Source organism: Pogoniulus pusillus, chromosome 11 (genome assembly GCF_015220805.1).
Source record: "Pogoniulus pusillus isolate bPogPus1 chromosome 11, bPogPus1.pri, whole genome shotgun sequence".
NCBI lineage: Eukaryota > Metazoa > Chordata > Aves > Piciformes > Lybiidae > Pogoniulus > Pogoniulus pusillus.
The window spans coordinates 543,947-563,105 of record NC_087274.1 but is presented as its reverse complement, the minus strand read 5'-3'; the positions used below and the strand labels follow the sequence as shown (position 1 = coordinate 563,105).

At 53.5% G+C, this 19,159-nt stretch overlaps 1 protein-coding gene across 2 annotated transcripts; it reads right to left on the bottom strand.

Annotated features, from left to right (window-relative positions):
- Positions 1-5,040: 5,040 nt before the first annotated feature.
- Positions 5,041-12,026, bottom strand: UTP18 (UTP18 small subunit processome component). 2 transcript variants are annotated; one of them, XM_064150492.1, is made up of 14 exons: positions 11,705-12,026; positions 11,365-11,492; positions 11,168-11,263; positions 10,620-10,699; positions 10,438-10,523; positions 9,894-10,019; positions 8,774-8,948; positions 8,357-8,457; positions 7,507-7,597; positions 7,095-7,218; positions 6,347-6,521; positions 5,624-5,766; positions 5,235-5,294; positions 5,041-5,162 (listed from the first exon to the last, which is right to left on the bottom strand). In XM_064150492.1, the coding sequence occupies exons 1-13, from the start codon at positions 11,993-11,995 to the stop codon at positions 5,270-5,272; spliced, it is 1,641 nt and encodes a 546-aa protein (XP_064006562.1). In that variant the 5' UTR covers positions 11,996-12,026; the 3' UTR covers positions 5,041-5,162; positions 5,235-5,269. The 2 variants fall into 2 exon arrangements, with proteins under 2 accessions (XP_064006562.1, XP_064006561.1); XM_064150491.1 differs by having other exon boundaries at positions 5,041-5,294.
- Positions 12,027-19,159: the final 7,133 nt, after the last annotated feature.

The following is a 19,159-nucleotide window of genomic DNA, read 5'->3' as shown; positions in this document are numbered from 1 at the left end:
GCCCCTCTGCTTCTGAGACAGCTGCAGCCAGGGCTGGTGTGGAATTGTGAGCAGCTTCTCTGATCCCAGCTGTTGCCGTTCGGCTTTCGGCTAAGGCGCTGCAAAGCTCTGTGCATTTGTTTACCCATTGATTTAACAGCCAAAGTTCCTTTCCCACCATGAGCCACACCCGCAGCGGCTGCTCCGCTGCCTCTCGCCTGCAGACAGTCCGAGTCTGCTCCGAGAGCCGCAGGGTAGTTGCGCTGTAGGAAGGAGATGTGCTAATTGGGTGGGTTTGGCGGGGCCCGGAAGCTACCAGCAGCATAAGGAAGATGGAATACAGAGCAGCTTGGGCTGCCAGCAGAGCCGAATCCTCCCCTTGACTGCTCAGGAGACGGGTAAAACTGTCAGGCTGAAGCTTTGTGTTTCTTCCCTGTGAACTTTGTATCAACGGTGGCTCTCCAGCTGCCTGCTGGAAAAGGAGGAGCGAACCTGGGGTCTCCATGCCCCTGCTCAGCTCGGCAAGGCGAGCAGGATGGGCTGGGATGAGGAAGCTGAGAGCAGAGGAGCAGCCCCCGACGTGGTTCGCGTTCTGGGCGCAGTCCCTGCTGCGTTTGCCATCTGCGGCAGCTGAGCTGTGGGAGTCGTTTCCTGCCCGTAGGCAGCAGGTAGGGCAGGGGAGCCTGAAGAGCTGCTGCCCTCCTGCTCTGTACTGGGTGGCTTAGTGCTGATCTCAGGGAGCTTTTAAAGGAAGAACTGCAGCCCCCCAGACTCAAACCCCTGCACTTGCCCTTTGTGTGACAGCCTTGGGTGGAACAATCAGGGTTTGTCTTCCTGAAGGCACTTACAGGTCACAGAACCACAGAGCCGTTGGGGTTGGAGACCTCTGAGGTTGGAGACCTCTGAGGTTGAGTCCAACCACTGACCTAACACCACCTCGGCCACTCAACTGATCCTGTGTTAGCTGAGGACTGCTTAGGAGTCTGCAATGCTCACAGGATGTATCTGTAACTGACAGTCATTAGCTGGTTAGCAATAAAAACCTTGAACTGGGGGCTTGGGGAAGAAGCACGAAAGAAGAGCAAACTGAGTGGTCAGTCTGTCCCATCAACTCTGCCAGAGAGCCAGCAGACCACGGGCAGGCAGCTGAAGGCCATGGGGAGGAAGAGGATGGAGACCCCAGGGCAGCCCCAGAGCACACAGTGAGCCTGTGGAAGATTTACAAACGTAAGGAACCGATCACTGCTCAGAGACCTGCTGGTGATGCCCAAGGTACCAGCATGCTCTCTGAGCTCTGGGATGGAGCAGCCCCTGAGTGCCCAGCACTGAAACGAAGAGATGCTGCTTGCCAGCACAGCCCAGGCACTGCGACCCTCGGCAGGGCCCTGCGGAGCGGGACAAAGGCAGTGCTGTGAGCACAGGAGAGTCTGGATGCAGAAATGGGGACCTGCCTCTCCCGTGCTGCAGAACAGGGCCCGGCCTGGGCATTCCCTAGGTCGGTTCCACTCTGCCAGGCTGGCACGGCCTGCAGGGCACCTGCAGGTGAGCAGCTCCCCTCGGGCAGTGCAGGAGAGGAGGGCTGAGCCCCTCAGGTGAGCCCCTGCTGGGGCAGCAGCCAGAGCTCAGGTGTTCAGCATCTCTCTAATCATAGGTGGTCTGCAGCCTCAGATCACGACCCACGAGGATCCACCCAAAACTCCTGCCAGCGCCAGCCAAGACCTGCCTGGGTAAGAGCTCCACCTGGGGCAGGGCTGCCTCTTCCCAGAGCCCTCTGGCACCAACCTGTCCTTTAGCTGCAATTGAGTCAGACCTTCCAGAGCTGGATCTTCCGTTAACTCACCCTGGGAGCCTCACCTTCAGCTGCTCCTGGCACCCTCTTGCACCAGCACAGACAGGTTTTGGAGGTGCAGGCACCTGAAAACGTTGGGTTTGGGCTTACTTTGTGCAGCTAAGGCAGCAAAGCCAGCCTCAGAGTTTCACCTCCTCTCAAGAGCTCCAACACCCACCTGTCTGTTACTCTGTTTGGAAACTCTTCTAGGGCATTCAGATTTTCTCCCTCTGGGGAGAATCAGCACATGGCAAAAGCATTACAGTCACTAGAGTGAAGTTGGGTTCCAGGGCTGCAGCTGCTCTGAGGTGACGGCAGGAGCTGCTGCTTGTCATGCAAGAGGCAAAGCAGCACAAATGCAGCAGCATCCAGAGTAGGAGGAACTGGTGGTTGCCAGACTGCTACAGCTACTGGACAGCACTGACTGAGTTTATCCTCTACAGACCTGTTTCAGGTACCCTCCAGAAGAGCTCTGAATCTTCCCCTAGTTTCTACACATTACAGCCAAAAAGGGGTTTAAAGAAGCACCAGAGGCCTTTAAATGCTCAGAGACACATCCTTAGGAGAGAACCCAGCTCCCCGCCAAGGTGTGCTGCAACTGCCTCATCCAGGGGCTGGGTTCAGCACTCCAGCCAAAGAGGAGGACCCAACTTGTTGTCTGGGAATATCATGTGGCAGTTGAAACAGTTCCATATGGCAGGGAATTCCAGAACAGTAGCTTGCCAAGCAGTTCTGAGAGCAGCAGCCCTGGATGTTGAGCAAGACATGGGAGGGAAAAAGTCCTTCTGTCCTTTTGGAGTTTGCTAAACCACCTGCACCATAAACAGCTCTTCAGCAGCAGCAGAGCCAATAAGCTCCTAAACAAGCAGTGCCAGTCAGGGCTTCTTTCCCTTGGAGCTTTCCTTTCTAACCACTAACCAGACTAATTCTCTTCAGCTGGCAAAATCAGACAAGATCACAGCCTGGAGGGGAAAGGCTGCCCTGATAAATATTTAATGGACTACATCAATTAAATTTATTTTGCCAAGGAGAATGGAAGGAGAGGGAAAGCAGAGAAATAATTCATTAAAAGGACATCAGCCTGGCAACGCCAGGAAATAAGCAATGCTAAAGAAGTTTTACAAGGAATTAAACACAAAGAGGTTTTAAATAGGTCAGGAGCTCTTAACTTCTCTGCTCGTCACACTTGGCAAGCTGACAGAGCCAAGTTCCTTGAATGAGAGTACACAGCCATGTGCTCTTAACTCACCCCACTGCACAGACACGTGCCTGGACCCCCTGGGAACGGTGCTTGCCACTATGCAGCCTCCAGGACCTGCTCAGTACACCAAGTGTCACGGCAAGAAACGCAACAAGCACCTTGAGCTCTGCTTCGTGAGGCAAAGGCTTTCCCTAGCTGATATTGGATGAGGCAGGACATTTTCTGGTGGCAAAAATGAAGGCAGTTAATACAAAATCTACCACCTCCCACCCTGCTGTGCTCTCCAGAACTGTGTAGAGCTTAACACGTGCCATGTGCACCATGGAAGGCACACAGAGAAAGGTTCACCTCTCCCAGGTCGCTTGCAGCGAGTCCCAGCAGCTCACTGGGTCCATGACACCTCCATGCATTCTCCTGCCCCATCCAACCCACGCCCCGCACACCCGCAGACCAGCAGGACGGGTAAGGCTGAGCACCAGCCCCACCCAACCCACTGACTCTAGTCCTGCTCCCGGACCTGCACTGCCTTGCTCCGGGGCGGGCGCTACTTGCAGGCACCGTGCAGAGGGCAGCGCCTCAGGCACACGGACCGAGGGCTGCTAAAACACTTCCCGGCTGCTTCGGAGAGCTTTAGCAAAACGAACACTTGGAAACCGCTCCTCCTTTGGAAGCCTTTGGTTTAAAGCGCTGCCATGGGGTAGTACTGACGTCACCGACGGCACCTCGCTAATGACGGCCGCAGAGGTGAGCAGAGCCACAGCGGCGGCTCCCTGCTGCCCTCTAGTGGCGACACACAGCCCGCGCCCAGCGGCGGCTCCCTGCTGCCCTCTAGTGGCGACACACAGCCCGCGCCCAGCGGCGGCTCCCTGCTGCCCTCTAGTGGCGACACAGCCCGCGCCCAGCGGCGGCCCCCTGCTGCCCTCTAGTGGCGACACACAGCCCGCGCCCAGCAGCCCCATATCACCGGGACTGCTGGGAACAGAGGAATGCTGCAGCGACCGCCCTGAGGAAGCTGCCGAGGGTTTCATTTGACTCCCCCGCTGCAGCTCAGGGGGAGCACTGCAGAAGGTCCAACACCAGGCCCAACACCTCCAGCGTAGGTTCCTCTTTTCCCTCTCCTGGAATCAGAGTTCGCACCTGACACTGAATCCCCAGCAAAGCCATTTAGACCCCATTACATCAGAGATGGATGCCAGGAATTTAACTACAGCCTGGCCCATCTTTAGCAGTGTTCCAGAATTAGCTTTTTTTCTCGTGCTCAGAGCTCCTGCTCTGTAATGCCACCTTCACCCAGGGCTTAACAACTTCACTACTGCTCACTGGAGCAGTTGGCTCTTGCTCTTACTGTCCAAGTGCTCCCTCATGCAGAGTGGACAGGCCATGTTAGTTTATCCTCAAAGCAAGGTTATTTATGATGCCATCACTGAGCACATTCCTAGTTAACTTTATGCTCACGTTGAAAAAGAAAGAGCTGGCCACTGCAGGAGCAAAGTGATCAGGAGTGCATCAGATGAGGTACCAACAACAGCTGTACAGCAGGCCTTGCTAGATGACCCTAATGGCACCAGAATGTCACATTCAGGAATCAGGTACAAAGTGATACTTGGGATGCTTAGCTCTCACAGAAAGATAAGACCGGGGTCCTCCTCAATTAGAACCAGATTACAGAGCTGTCGTGGCAGCAGGAGGCAGCAGGCATTCCTGAGGGTGCTGTTCCTCACTCTTTCATCTGTAGTGCTGGGCTGCACAAGAGCACCTACAGCAACAGGGTTTGAGGTTAACTTGCTCCTCCAGTCAACCAGCTCCAGTTTCCAACTCAGCTCCAAAAGAACCTTCCTGATGGAAAAGTTCAAGCTGAACGCACGGAGCAGAGGCTGCAGCTTGCACCAAACCAGGCTTTGGGCACTGGGGTGCCTCACGTGCTTCTAATAAGTGAAGGCATTTAAGCATCTCTTGAAGACACAGCAAGCACCAACCATTAAAATCACCTCAGCCATTTGCTTCTACAAACCATCACAAACAGCTGATCAACTTCTGAAAACCCACCAGGGACATTTATTAAAAACCACCAATGCTGGAGGAGTCTTCTTGGACTTCCATGATAAATAAAAGACTTGTGGGATTTTGTCTGCATCCTTGTGCAGGTTACAGCACCTGGGGAAAGAGCAGCACAGAGGATCTTGCTCCTCAAGACAACACTGTCACCAGTTCTGGTGCTGCTTTTACCTCAGTTCCTGCTCCACCTTCTCCTGTATCTTCTTTTAAAAATCTGAATAATGTTTCAGCCTGAAGAAAAAAACAGAACAGTTGAGACAGATTTAAAACTCCTCAGCAGCCTGCTGAGTGCACACCAAAGCAGCAACAACTTTCTGCAGGGCTGCTTTGCTCTCCCTAAACTGGATCGTGGGTGTACCAAAAGTGAGGGAGCAGCAGGTGCTGCATGGCCCTGGAGAGCCATCACAAGATGCAGACCCAGCTGAGGGTGGAAGGGACCTCTTCTGGAGACCATCTGGTCCAAGGCCCTGATCACAAAGCCAAGCTTTATCTTTTGCCAGTTGTCTGCCCCCTCCTCCAAATGTGTTTCCTGGACTTAGTGAATCTGACCCAGTGCTTACCTGAAGAGCAAAGCTTTGCCTTTGTTGTTTCCTACAGAGAAAAAGCCACTCCTGGGAGAGAAGTCCATGGACTGAGCCAGATAAATCTGTTTTCTTCTGAAGACGGGGAAGTTGGCAAACACAGTGTAGGAAGGAATGTGCACCTATGGAGATGCAGCTGGTCAGTGGTGGCCATCAGGGAAGACCATCAACATCCCAGCCAAAGCACAAACAGGAAGCTGAAGCTCAGTGTTCAGGTCACTCCTATCCCACAGCACTTTAGAGCTGTACTGCAAAGAAGGTGCAGGGGCACTGCAAGAAGCAAGTTACTGCAATGCCCTTCCTGCTGCTGGCAGCTAACCAATAAAAGCAGGCCTGCAGCTTCTCAAGTCAATTCAGCAGCTCCACTGCTGGCCACAGCTCTGACAATGCTGGCAACGCTGTGAAGGAGCCAGGCAAACCTCCACTGAGCAAGGGTGCTGCAGCACACACTGCTGAAGTTCGCTCTTACCACACTGCAATCAGGGCATAACCAAAAGGGCAAAGCTGCCCCAGCCCCTCAAGTGCCAGTGTCAGAGCTGCCCTAAGAGAAAGCCTCCTTTCCTTGGAGCTGTACAGGACCCCAGGCACCTCCTCAGCTGCTTGCTCCAGCCGAGTCTGCAGATCTGCTCGAGATCAGCTCTACGATGTCCCCAGAACACTTCTGACCAAGACACAAAGCCCTGGCTCTGAAGCTGGACATACCAACTTGACAGCCTCATCTGCTTCACAGGAAGCCACTGCCAAGATTTCCGTGGTGGGATTGAAGGTGACACAGGTGGCAGCTGTGACCAGGTTCATGATGGCTTTCACTGGCTTAGGGCGGCTTGCTCTGAGGCAGACATCAGTCGTATACAAATTTACAACTCCAGAAGCTGAGCTGGAAACAGAAATGAGCAGAGATGACACCATGCAGCAACACTCACAGCACTGGCCTACAGACACCATGCAGCTATAACTGTCATTCTCAACTAGCTATGGGGGTTTACAAGGGTATCTTGTTTGGAGCCTGACTGTGCTCAGATGTTTACAACAGCATTTAGTGGACAGGGCTGTCCTAGGGCTTCTTTTAGCACACAGACGCAGTTCACATCTAACACACAAAGCCACATTTGAAGGCATCTTGCAGGAGCCACATTTGAGTACACAAAAGAGAACCAGACCAGACACCTGAGCCTGAGTCAGCGTTTGTGCCACAGAAGTTATGGTTTCAGTATGAGCACACAACTGCAACCCCCATACTTGGCAACAGCAACATGCAAGGAGTGGCGCAGGTGCTCAGTGCCAGAGTCTCAAGGTACCCCTAGAACAACCTCAGTTATCATCAGCAATAGGCAATATTCATCTCTTCACCTCTGCTCTCACCTTACTAAAAGCAAGCCTACTGCATGTCCCTTCACCCTCCAGTCACCAGCACATGAGCTCCCAGATGAGATGGAGAGGAGCCACTCACCCACATGCCACATACTGGTTATTTCTTGAAACAGCAATGCACTTTCCTTCCAAGCAACCTTCATCTTCAAACTTGTGCAGACACTTTCTGCTTCTCACATCCCAAATGAAAACGTCACCTTCCTCTGGTTGCAGAATAAAGGAGATGATAGAAGTGACATTCACAGGGCACAAGGCTTGTCTGTCTTGTTAAGTTTCATCATGCCAGCTGTTAGCTGATTTACAACTATCAGGTCTAGGATATTTTTAACCCAACTAAGGACACAGTAAAATAATTCCTCTGTTTCTTGGTTGGACTTTCAGAGCTCACAAGGCATAAAGTCTTTTTATCACCTTTGTAAAACAATGACTGACTCAGAAAACCTTGTGTGATGGAAGTGGGCTTGGAATGAGTGCTGCCAGAGAACACTTACTGGAGTAGCTGTAGATCTGACTGCTGTCTGGAGTGAAAGCAGAGGCAGTGCACCTCCCATTTATCTTCATGGTGCTGACCAGCTCTTTTGTCTACAGGATGAACAACAATGGTGACAATGATGCTACCAGAGATCTGCAGGAAGGTGGTTTCCATCCTCCTGTCCCACAGAAATCTCAAGTTAGCCACTCTGACACTCAAAGAACAGCCTCACCACCCTCAGTGCCTACAGATCAGTGCTCAGGAGTGCAGGGGCAGTTTGTTATTACACCACTTCAGCTCCTTCCACAGCTGCTCATCTGCTCTCTCCCTGAGGGCTTTTCATGGTGCAATGGAAATGGACTTTCTTTTCAGAAGACACTTCTCCTAGCAGAGGTTTAGGCCAAGTCCAGCTGCGAGCAGATGGCATTTTGAAAGGTAACTGAAAGAACCTGCCTGCAGCATGACTCAGTGGATGGCATGATTCACTAGCAGGGTACACCAGCACCATGCCCAAAAAAGCAGGTCTCCATTGCCTCCTCCCCCAGATGCCTGTTTTCATGCTGAGACATCTCCTTCTGCCAGCAGTGTTCATGCAACAGCTGAAATACAGCCAGGACCTGTGGCTCTCGGCAGTGACAGCTGCAAAGACCCCACCAAACCCTGGGTGAGCTCCACCAGCTCCAGAGGGAGCTGCAAAGGCAGAAAAGAATTCTCAGCCCCCCAAAAGAGCTGTTTAGTCATTCAGCAGCTCATCTTTGAGGGCTGTCACAGCGCGCATCACACCCTTGCTTCAGCTGGGAGGCAGCTTGCTTTGCCCATTCAAGGAGAGCAAGCAGAGCCAAAGGGAAAGCACCAACAGCTGAAGCTACCTTCATTGACAGCAGGTGAAGGTACCCCGAAGTTCCTGTCACAAGCATAAATGATCCATCTGGAGAGAGCTCAAAGCTTCTGAGGAATCTTTCATCCACACCTGGAGAAGGAGATTCAGAGCTTCACACTGGCATCATTCACCCTTTGCCCCAACCTTCAGAGGCACGTCCTGACCCCACCTCAGCTTCTCATCCCTGAACTGCCCTCTCACAGCAAAGCTGCCATTCAGCCTTGTCTAGGTGTGGCCATTAACATCCCAGACAAACCAAAGCTAGGCCAGTGAGAAGCCCTAGGGACAAGTTAAAACCCTAAATTCCAGCAGTCCAGGGCCCCTCCTTCCAAAGCACATTCAGCTGCCATCTGCTCTAGGGACAGCTTCAGCCACAGCCAGGCCCTCGGAGCACTGCAAAGCCTACCTCTCACTTTCTGTATGGGAATGATGCTTCCACTCATCATGTCATACACGAAGAACATCCTGTGGTGAGTTCCAGTGGCTATAACTTGTTCTCCATCAACACTGAAACGAGCCTTGTAAATTGGAAAGCTCTCCAAATAGATGCTCTGGATTTTTGGATTCCTTATACCATCCACCTTCAAAAAGCCACAGAGCAGCACATTAAGGAACACACCAAATACTCTGACACAGAAAATCCACAGTGACCAGCAGCACCCAGAACCAGAATGGTAGGGATTGGAAGGGCCTTCAGCAGATCAAGTCCAGCCCCCTGCCAGAGCAGGCTCACCCAGAAGAGGCTGCACAGGACAGCATCCAGGCGGGTTTGAATGACTCTAAAGATGGAGACTCATCCACCTGTCTGAGCAGCCTGCTCCAGTGCTCCACCACCCTCAAAGTAAGGAAGTTTCTCATGTTTAGATGCAGCTTCCTAGGTTCAAGTCAGTGCCTATTACTCCTTGGAGTACAAGAGATTTAATGGCAAGAGTCACACCAGTGTGCAGCATTCTCTTCCCTCCAGCTCCTTGCTCCCAGCCTCCCTGGATTTGCTCCACAACTCTTACTCTTCCCTGCCTTGCCCATGCTTGATTCACATAAACACTCCTATTGTGCCTTTCTAAACAGATATCTTTGTTTTGCATCGCTCTTTCCTGCAGCTCCTAAGTAGTTATGATCTTTTACCCTCGAACAGCAGGGCAGAAGCATCCCTAACTAAGCAGCTTCCTGCTGCTGCAGCAGCCTCTCCACCTCCGAGCTGATTTCACAGCAGTTACAGTTGAGGATGCAAGTGGCCTGCTCCCTGTGCTGCTCTGCAAACCACATCAGTCAAATCTTCTTAGCCCTCCCCCCTGCAAACCTGAAACTCAAGCATTTTAAAAACCTTCACCAAACCCTTCTGATACAGCTGAGTTTGCCTGCACTCTGCAGGGGGCAGGCAGGGAGCCACAGGCGGAAACGTCTTCCAACAAGCTGCCTTTAACCTCCATGACCCCCAACACCACAGTCTCTGTGAGCAGAGTCACAGGGGGAGAGCAAAGAAAGCCACCCGAGGCACTGGCACAGCAGAGACCCAGCTTGCTCACCTGGAAGAGGGACACAGAGCGGTCATGCCCAGCAGTCATGACCACCTGGGCAGAAGGGTGGAACTGCACCGTGGCCAGCTTGCCGTTAGCCAAGCGCTCCTGGTTGGCAGGCAGGCAGGTCTTCAGCTGCACAGACAGAGCAGATCAGAAACACAGCTCATGCTGGGGAACAGCCAAGTTCATTGCTCTTTACCCTGACCCATCAGAAACAGCTGTAGAGCAGACAGTGTGACACACTCATTGAAGGCTGCGGCTTCTTGAGCCACTTCAGCAGCCTCACAGCTGGAGAATTCCACCCTTCCCCTGCAGAACGAAAATCCTACCAAGAGATGCTACTCTGGGGTACATGAAGTGTTTCTGATGTCACACAATCCATTCTGGTCTGATGTTTCATGCTCTCATGATGTAAGCTCTCAATTTCTCCAGCCGTTTGCTCTTTAGAGTTTCCAGTTACAGTTCACCCACTCACTAATTTTACAGCCCAAACAGCAACAGAAAAGCACAGACACAGGCTGAACTGAGGTGGAAGCAGGCTTGCCTTTACCTTCAGAATTCCTCTGGGCAGGGACTCTGAGCTTGCTATGAAATTGCCAGTCCTACAGAGCAGATCATCATCTTCATCACTGTCACCTAGTTGAGACAAAGCCCATTGGAGAGGGGACAGGAAGGGAGGGAGCTGAACAGAGAATCAGAGGCACTCAGCAGGACAGTCATGGATTCACTTACTATCACTTGCAGTCTTTTTGGATTTCTTCCTGTTGTCTAAATCAGCCCAAGCAGGAATTCCTCCCACAGCTCGCTGAAACCTAGCAAAGAGGGATGAGAAGAGGGAAAAAACACAGCTCCTCAGAGAGACTGATTTCCTTCTCCCCAGTACAGATCTTTTCCAGCCCAGTGGTTCTATCGCTCTACAGTCATCATTCTCCAAGCCCACTTACAACTGAACACTCTGCAGATGCTTTCTGTGCTGTGCTGGTTTGCTGACTACAGTAAAGCTGACACCCCAGAGCCGATTTCTGCAAGGCTGCACGCTGATACCAAGGCAATCCAAAGCCACCTGGAGCTCTGCTTTGCTGCCCAACTCATTCCTGCAGGCCACACTATGCAGGCAGACTGCACCACCCTACTTGCACAGCAATGACTTTGGTATTCTTAGCATTGCTTTGAATACACAAACACTGCCAAGCCTGCAAGAAGCACCTGCTCTACACAGACCACACGAATGCAGTGGGTAAAGTGACACCAAACATCAGGAAAACGTTAATGGAACTCACTGCTCTTCAAGCCTTCTTTTCAGTTTCTTCTTAGTGAGCACCTTCTCAGCATCACTTTTCATGAAGTCTTTCCTATACCTATGGGTCATATCAACGCTAGAGGGAAAAAACACAGAACATGAAGATTACTCCAACTGAAGTCACTCAGAGTCACTCTCAGTGTGACATTGAACTCCTTCCTGCAAACTTGGGCTTACTTTTCCTCAGCCTCATCATCTTCATCCACCCAGGCTGGCTTCCTGGACGAGATTTTACCTTTTGCTTCATTTTCTACCTCCGAATCGCTGGAGTCTTTCTGCAGACTACTCCTCCCTGTAGCATTTAGCTGAAAGCAACCAGACAGACCATTTCAGCACAGCCACAGGCCAGTACTGGAAAGTGAGAGACATTGCATCGGGGAGCAGGCTGAGGACAAGAGTCGAAGCCAGCGTCTGACCAGGACCACACAAACCGCCGCCTCACCACGCTCCCGCTGGCACGGCCAGGCCTCAGCACAGACCGAGAGGCTGCGGCTGCCCGCTGGGCCCCAAGACTTACCCGCGTGGGGTCCGCCAGGCGGTGCAGCAGCTCGTCCTCCTCTACGTTGAGGCTGTCACCGAACACAAGCTCTTCCAGCTCCCTCTCAGCGCCCGACGTGCGGCCGAGAACCCTCAAGTGCTTGGCGCGGCGAGCCGCCTCAGACGCCGCCTGCTTAGCCGCCGCCCGCTGGGCTGCCGCCGCCTCTGCGCGCAGCTGAAGCTGCTTCGCTGCCTTCTTCGCCTCCTTCGCATTCCTCCTCCTCCTCTTCGCCCGCTCTCCCCGCGGCGCGCCGCCCGCCGCAGCCTCCATCGCTCCGCGCCTGCCGCCCGCCGGAAGCGGAACTGCATGCGGGGGGCACGTGACCTCTCCGCGCCGTGATAGGCTGCGCGCTGTGTCCCGCCCCGATCACGTGATCCGGACGTACCCGGCCATATATCACGTGACTCCTTTCTCCACCGCCCCTCCCCCAGCCCGCGTCCCACGTGACCCTGCTCGCGGCTGGGCCGCACCACTCCGCCCCCGGGGGGGGTTCCCCCTCCTGGCCACAGAGGTCCCTCAGCGGCCGCTCGGCAGCCGCCCCACGCTCCGATTGCCTAGCGAACGGCAAGCAGAGCAGCGCTGGGGCGCTCCTGCTCCCGGCCTCTGCAGCAGCTCCGGGCACCTCCGTTTCCGAATGGTCCGGCCCGGGGGTACGGCGAGCGAGGAGGCCCCAAAAGGCGAAGGCCAATGGCGCGCGGGCGGGCGCGGCGCATGCGCGGGGCCTGCGCTGATGTTGTTGATACTCGGCGCAGGAGTTGGGCTCCTTTCGCCGCCGAGCGGAGCCTCAACTTCGCGGGCCGCCTCCTGCCCCGCCGGCCCGGCCCCTCGCAGGGGGAGGCGGCAGGCGGAGGGGGCCGACCCGAGGGGAGGGGGCAGAGGCAGCGGGCGGCTCCTGCCCATGAGGGCCTGATGGCAAACACAAAGGACCTGGTGAGTGCCTCCGCAGCCCCGGGGAGGCAGCAGCCGCGGCGGGGGCTGCCCCGCTGAGGGAGCAGGCGGCCCCCCGGCGCCCGAGGCGAGCCCGCGACGGGGCACTGGAGGCAGCCTGGGGGCGTGGGGGAGAGGCAGCGGGGTGGGGGGCTGGGGGCTGCGCGGTTCTCCTGTGGGTGCCGGTGCCGGTGGAGGCCGGCGGCCGCCGCCGCGCCGCTGTGGGAGGGGAGCAGCCCCGGCACGCTCCGGTTCTGGAGGTGTGCGGAGGGGCGCCGCGGGGCTCCGCTGAGTGGAGGGGGCGGCAGCCTGGGGCGGGGGGCTCCACCGTGCCGGCTCCCCGCGGGGTGGGGTAGCTTCGGGCTGGCTTTCTGCGGAATGTTGCCACAAAAAGTTTCTCGCGGACGGCCCTGCGGAGCTGAGCCGCCCTCCGAGGCGGAGGGGGCCCGAGGGGCGCGGGGAGAGCCGCGGACCTGTCACCGGTGGAGGAGAGGCGGGCACGTGGAGCAGGCAGCGGCGGGGCCCCTTTGTTGTGCTCCCCGGTGCCGGCCGAGCCCCGCGCTCCCCCCGGGCTAGGGTAAGGCTTTCCCTTCCTCCGTCCCCCTCCTCCTTCCTGCTGGCGGCCGGGAGCAGTTCGAGTCGATCTCGCTCCGAGCGAGTCCGGCGCAGTCGGCTGCGCTTCTGCGGGTCCGCTCAAGTGCCGGGTTTGCAGCAGGGTTCTCTTGCAGTTAAGACCTCTAAGGTTTAGTTTCCCAGCGCGCACGTTTAAAGTGCTCTTCTCTTTGATATTAGCGCTTCGAAAGCTGTGGTCTCTTTGCAACCGGTTGACGCTTCTGTGTAGCTTTTATGGCTGTCGATATTGTGACTTTACTCTTCATGTGAGGAGCAGTAAACCTGTGAAACCAGTTCCACTGTCAGGCTGTTGCTGGAAGTGTTTTAAATGTAGCAATTTCTGTCCACTGTGGCTTAAAAAAAAAATAAAATCCTGCTACAAAGTCTCTGCTGATTACGGGAGAAACTGGAAGTATGTGAGGACGACCGAGGATGTGGGTGCCAGCCCCTGTGATTTTTCACATCCAGCAGCAGCTGAAGCAGGGAGCTGCAGGGCAATCTCCCGTGTTTGAAATTCAAGTTACTGTGCAGGTCTGAGAACCTGCACTGACTGATTTCCTTGTTCTGTCTGTTGCAGTCCAGTTACGACTTGTAAGGAATGGAGTAGAAAGGCTGTGAGAGACTCTAATCTGGAGCATTAAATGGGAACTAAACCAATCTGTTCCTTTGCAAAAGCAGCCCACCGTGCTAGGTCAGTAGCCTCTACTCATTGCTTTTCCCTGGGGATCCTGTGGAGCAGGTGCCTAAGCTATAGGGAGGCACAGCAGAAGTCTCTGCTGTCCTGTGTGGAAGATGCTGGTGGTGCCACAGGAGCAGCTTAGGTGTTCTGCAGAGTGTGCAGCCTGTAGATTAAAGTGAATTCTCTTCATTGCTGTTCCCTAAAGAGATGGATGACTGGCAGTAATGATAAGGTGTGCAAAAGTTCCCTCTCCATTGCCTTTCATTTCTCTCACCTCCTAAAATTTGGTTGACTTTTGCAAGGCTTTTGCTCCCTGCTGCACTCCACTGCTGCATGCCTCCATTCCTCAGGTAAGTCGGCGCTGGTTGCTAAATCTGCCTCTCAGCACATGGAATGAATTCAGGTGTTGGAGACCTGGGATTGGGGTTGATGGTGTGTTTGGGGGGGTATATTTAGCTTCGGGGGGGGGGCTGCCTCTTGCAGATGCTCTGTAGAGGCTTTGTAGAAGCAGAGTGGAGTTTGTGTTGGATGTTGGGCTTTGTGCTCAGAGCTTGGCTGTTTCAGGTGCCCTGTCCAGAACTGCCTGCTAATGCGGTGTATTTTTTTATGAAAGAGTCTCTCCTCTTGTGTGAAACCCCCTGGGGAAGAGGCTATGGACAAAACCATTGGCAAACAGCAGAAACTGGCTTCAGACAAAATGCTGTCAGACATAGCAAATGAAGAGACAGGAAAACACATTTCTGTAATTTTCCAGCAGAGATTTTGCTTCTAATAGGAGCAGAAGGCACACTCCCAGAGAGAGGTGAGTTGCTCACGTGCAAAAGTAAGTGTGGCTGGTTCTGGTTTCCAGGAATCCCAAGGTGTTTGGCTTTGGGGTATCCTTGTTTGTTTCTAATGGAGGCTGAAGTGTGTTTTCTTTACCGTAGTACCAGGCTTGAGTTGCCCTTTGTGTCTTGCTCTGAGGCACAGTCAGACTGTAGCCCGGCAGAGGCGTGCTGGCATAGCTGCACCCTGTTCTTTTGGCCAGCTTATGCTCACAAGAGTTGTAATAAATTAGTCCCATCCTCTCATTTCCTTAATCTGACATCCAGAGCTAAAACCAAGCTCAAAGCATTAAACATTGATGTGCTTCTGCAAACAAAAGCTGTGTACCACACCGATCACCACTTGGAAATGTACAGGCTGAGGAGATGTGATTAAAGTAAAGGTCTTGCCATGGACCCTTGGCTGGAAGGTTGTGGTGACCTTGTTGACCTTGGCCTCCAACACCATCTGCCTGTACTTCTGTTTCTGGGGTTCCAGCCTGGTTGCTGCTCAGCCTTTGTTCAGCTACAGCTCTTGCACTCTCAACTGCTTTTGGGAATTGGATTGGTTCAGTAGCAACAGCAACCATTTGGAGATCTTTCTGTGACTGTTTTGGGCCATCCTGCTCTTACCTGGGGGCACTCTCTTACAGTTTGGGTACTTGATAGGGTATGTCTTTGTAGCAAGTGTTCACTGTCAGAAGAACTTTCTCGTGAGCCTGGCCAATGCTTGAGCACACCTCTCCTCGACCCACTGAAGCGATTTCCTGAGTCTAACACAGACTGGGTTTATTTTGTGTTTTGGCCCTGCATTGTTCTTCCTTCAGGACCATTTTTTATGCTCCTAGTGCTCCCAGAACACTGCTGTCGTGTGCTGACCAAGTGCAAGTGGATGTGTTTCTGGGACTGTGCTAGGAGTGAGCTCTGCTCCGCCTTTGTTCATTGCCTTCCTGCTCTCAGGGAAAACAGTTTCCTTAAGCCTATTCTTCTGTGCTGCTTGTCTGCTGTAATGGTTAGTTAGGAGTATTTCTTAAAAACACATTGTTGGCAAGTGTTTGCAGGAAGGAGAGAGGGAGAACAGGAAAATGGGAAGCTGGGCAGAGTAAGAAAGCAGTTCTTAAGAGTTCCTTTCCCCACCCATCTCTTCAATAAAGAAAAGCATGCAAGGAAAGCCCCAAGCAAATCAGCATAGGGGTGGCTTTGCCAGCCTTCTTCCCATGGCCTTGGGGTTACTCTGAAGATCTTCCCTGTGAGGAGCCAGTAATCTCATTAAGAAAATAAGCCTTAAAGTTTGTCCTGTTCTTTTGTCTGTGCATTGCTCTTGCTTCATGTGCTGGTAGACTCCCTGTTGGTGCTGGAGTTACTTATGCTGCTGCTGCTGCTTTTTTGGTGTGGAGAAGCTGCAAGGTTCTGCCCTTTGTCATAAGCAGCCTCCTGCTCAGAGAATGCTTTGCAGAGAGGCAGGATGCGGTTCTCTCATTTGTTAGGTGAAGGGCACTACTCTGGTTCATCTTTGAGGACAAGGCAGCCTCCTTGACATGAATTGTAGTGCTAAATTCAGCTTCTAAGAGCGGACAACTTTTGTTTCCTTTTGTGCCTGTGTTACGAAACATGAGTTGATTTTTACCAGGGCTGGCACTGTTAGACTGAGTTACTACTGCTGGGAGCCTGAGAGCCTTTTGGACGGAAGGACTGGGTGATGGACAGTGTCTCAGTGCAGTGGGGACACCTCACAGGTTGCTCTTTGAGGCTCCATCCCAGAGTTGCCATGGTTGGGTGCTTCTGTGTCGGACAAGATTTGCTGGTCAGCTCACAGCACACCACTGCTCACAGCTGGCAGGGGCCCGCCAGGAGAGGCAGGCTGCTGCTGTAACTGAGGCAGCTGCTTTCACTTGGTTGTGGCTCTGCTTCAGGCAGGTCTTGTCCTCTGTGAGGATGCCAGTTCTGACCTTTGAGTGCAGAGTTGTGCCCTGGGCTTTGCCTGTCTCAAATGTTGGAGGTCCTGTTCTTTTGCAGGCTCCATCCAAGTTCTGCAGAAGAGCTGTCAGAGATTCCCTGTGTTGTTCACTGCTTTCTACAAGTGCTGTGTTTCAACATGGGTTCAAATGAACCTTTCTGGTGTTTGTTATCAAAACAGAGGTGTTTTGAACTGCTTCAACAGAGTTCCAATGTGGCTCCTTGCTTACCATCTTCCCTAATTCCGCTGGCTTCTGCACATGGAGTACTTGGTAGGATTTTTGCTGCTCAATTCATACTTTCCTGTGCCTCACAAACCAGATTTTGAGCAGTTCCCCCAGAACTGCAATCCAGAGAGTAACTATAAAGTACAGAAAGTCTTGCACAGATTCTCTGGCAAAAAGGCTGGATAAAAATCTCACCGAGCCTCCAGCTCGCCTTTAAAACCAGGAACAAAACAACCTGAACTGGGACTGCTTGGCCCAGGATGGAGTGGATGCAAAGGTGAGGTCTGAGGCTCATTTTGACAGTGCAGCTTGACTCAGCAGCAAGTTTGCTTCTTTGCAGCGTGCTGAGGAAAGAATTTCTTAGTGGAGGGTTCAGCTTCCCATTGAGGAAGCAAAAATGTTTTCTTTCTCAGCTGAGGGTATTTTGGCAAAGAAGCGTTGGCAGTAATATTGAGGTTCTAAATATATGTGATGCCGAGAGATAACAAGAGCCAACTGTGCTACTGTGGGAGCTGTGATTGTGATCTTGCACCATGCTTCAGCTTGCCTGGAGCAGCCTGGCTTCCCTTCTGTGCCACCGGGGGCAGCGCTGGCTGGAGGGCTGCTCTGCCATTGCACTGGCAACTGGAGGGACTGGCAGTGGGCTGCACGTCTGCCCTCTGAGTGCCGCAGCACTTCGGACCTCAGCTGACGGAGCCTGGGCAAAGCAGAGTCGCTGTGTGGCAGAGCTCTCCCAGGGCTGCCTTCACTTGCCGCCTGCGCTAAAGGCTTGAGCCCTCTTTCCATGGGATGAGGCCCTGATATCCTGGTGAAGTCAGATCAGCTGGCTTGGAGAGGCTGAGAGAACGAGGAGGGAGCTTGCCCGTGTGTGCTCTGCCACAGCTCTGGGACCTGCCCGTGGCGTTCTGCTGGCACCGGTGTCAGTGGCCAGCACGGCGCCGCCTCTCGTCTTAGCAGAGACTGTCAGGGGAGGGCACAGCTGGGAGTCAGCCAGGAGCTGCTGAGCTCCTGAGGGGTGACTGGCCTGGGAGTGCTGCGGGGTCCTGGCACTTTTGGCAGAGCCGTGTATCCATGGCAACGTTGTGCTCAGCTTCTGCCTGGGCCTGCACACACGTGCACACATCAACAGGCTCTGCTCGGGCCCCTCCCGGCTGGCACCGGTGGTGGCACGCAGGTAGGGCTCAGTACAGCCAGGGCTGGGTTTTGGACTGCCGCGCTCAGGCTTCCTCCGAGGGCTGTGCCTGTTACCCTGCCTGCTGCAGGCAGGTGGCAGTTCCTTCAGGGAGCTGCGAGTTCTGCCCTGTCCTGAGCTTTGTTGGGCTTGGAGATGCTTTCAGGCTGAGGAGTGCCTGGTGCACATCACCCTGGCCTTAGGCTGGCTTTGCCAGCTGCTGTAAGGCATTTACATTTGTTTACCTTCCTGCAGTCCCTTTTGTGCTGAGTGCCTTTTGTTTGTTGGGCTCTTTCTGTTGGATGCAGGATGGGGTCAGTGTGGAAATCGGTGTTCCCTTTTAACTGTAAGGAAATCCTTCCACAATAGGATTTAGTCAGATTGCAAAGGGGATCAGAGAATACTTTAATAAAGGGGTAGCATGGCAGGAAAAGGCTTGGCTGGGAGCCAGCAGTGAAGATGTTCAGGCACACACTCTCTAGGAGAGGGATTTGGGGAATTACTGTGATGAAACCTTAAAGCTACAACTCCAAAGACAACTTCAGAAGGACAAGTCCGATTGTGTGTCCTTGTTGGTATTTGTTATTGGGTTTCAGTCTGCAGTGACTGCAGGAAAATTAGCTCTTGGAAGAGGAAGTAGAGGCAAAGGCTTTGTTAATGACTTTTCTGTTCTCTTGGCTGTCCTCCATTCTCCTAACGTGTGCTTCCTTTGTCCTCTCTTTATCTGTTTTTGCTCTCAGGCAGCAGAGGCTGTTAAGGGTAATGGAAACACTTGGAAGTGGTGTAATTATTGTTGTGGTTCGATGAAGGCAGCTCACGTGGCAGTAGTCCTGTTTCAGTAGAGCTGGGCAGGGCATTAGTGGAAGTGGAGGCTGTCAGTGTGTTGAGGCCATGCACTGGATGTCAGGCAGCCAGCACTGCATCTGCACTGCATCTGCGCAGTGTGTGATGGCTTTGGAAACTGCTCCCGAACTGCAGTGACCTGACCTCAGGGCTGTGGCTCTAGGAAAACTTACGTAACAAGTTCTGTGTGGCAGTGCCAGCTTAGTCACCTTTCTA

Excerpts from the sequence above, each read along its gene's own strand:
- UTP18 (XM_064150491.1), bottom strand. The coding sequence starts at position 11,995 with ATGGAGGCTGCGGCGGGCGGCGCGCCGCGGGGAGAGCGGGCGAAGAGG. Across the intron at positions 10,020-10,437 it reads TGCCCAGAGGAATTCTGAAG|CTGAAGACCTGCCTGCCTGC; the intron begins GTAAAGGCAAGC and ends CTGTCTGTGCAG. Across the intron at positions 7,219-7,506 it reads TCAGATCTACAGCTACTCCA|AGGAAGGTGACGTTTTCATT; the intron begins GTAAGTGTTCTC and ends TTCTGCAACCAG.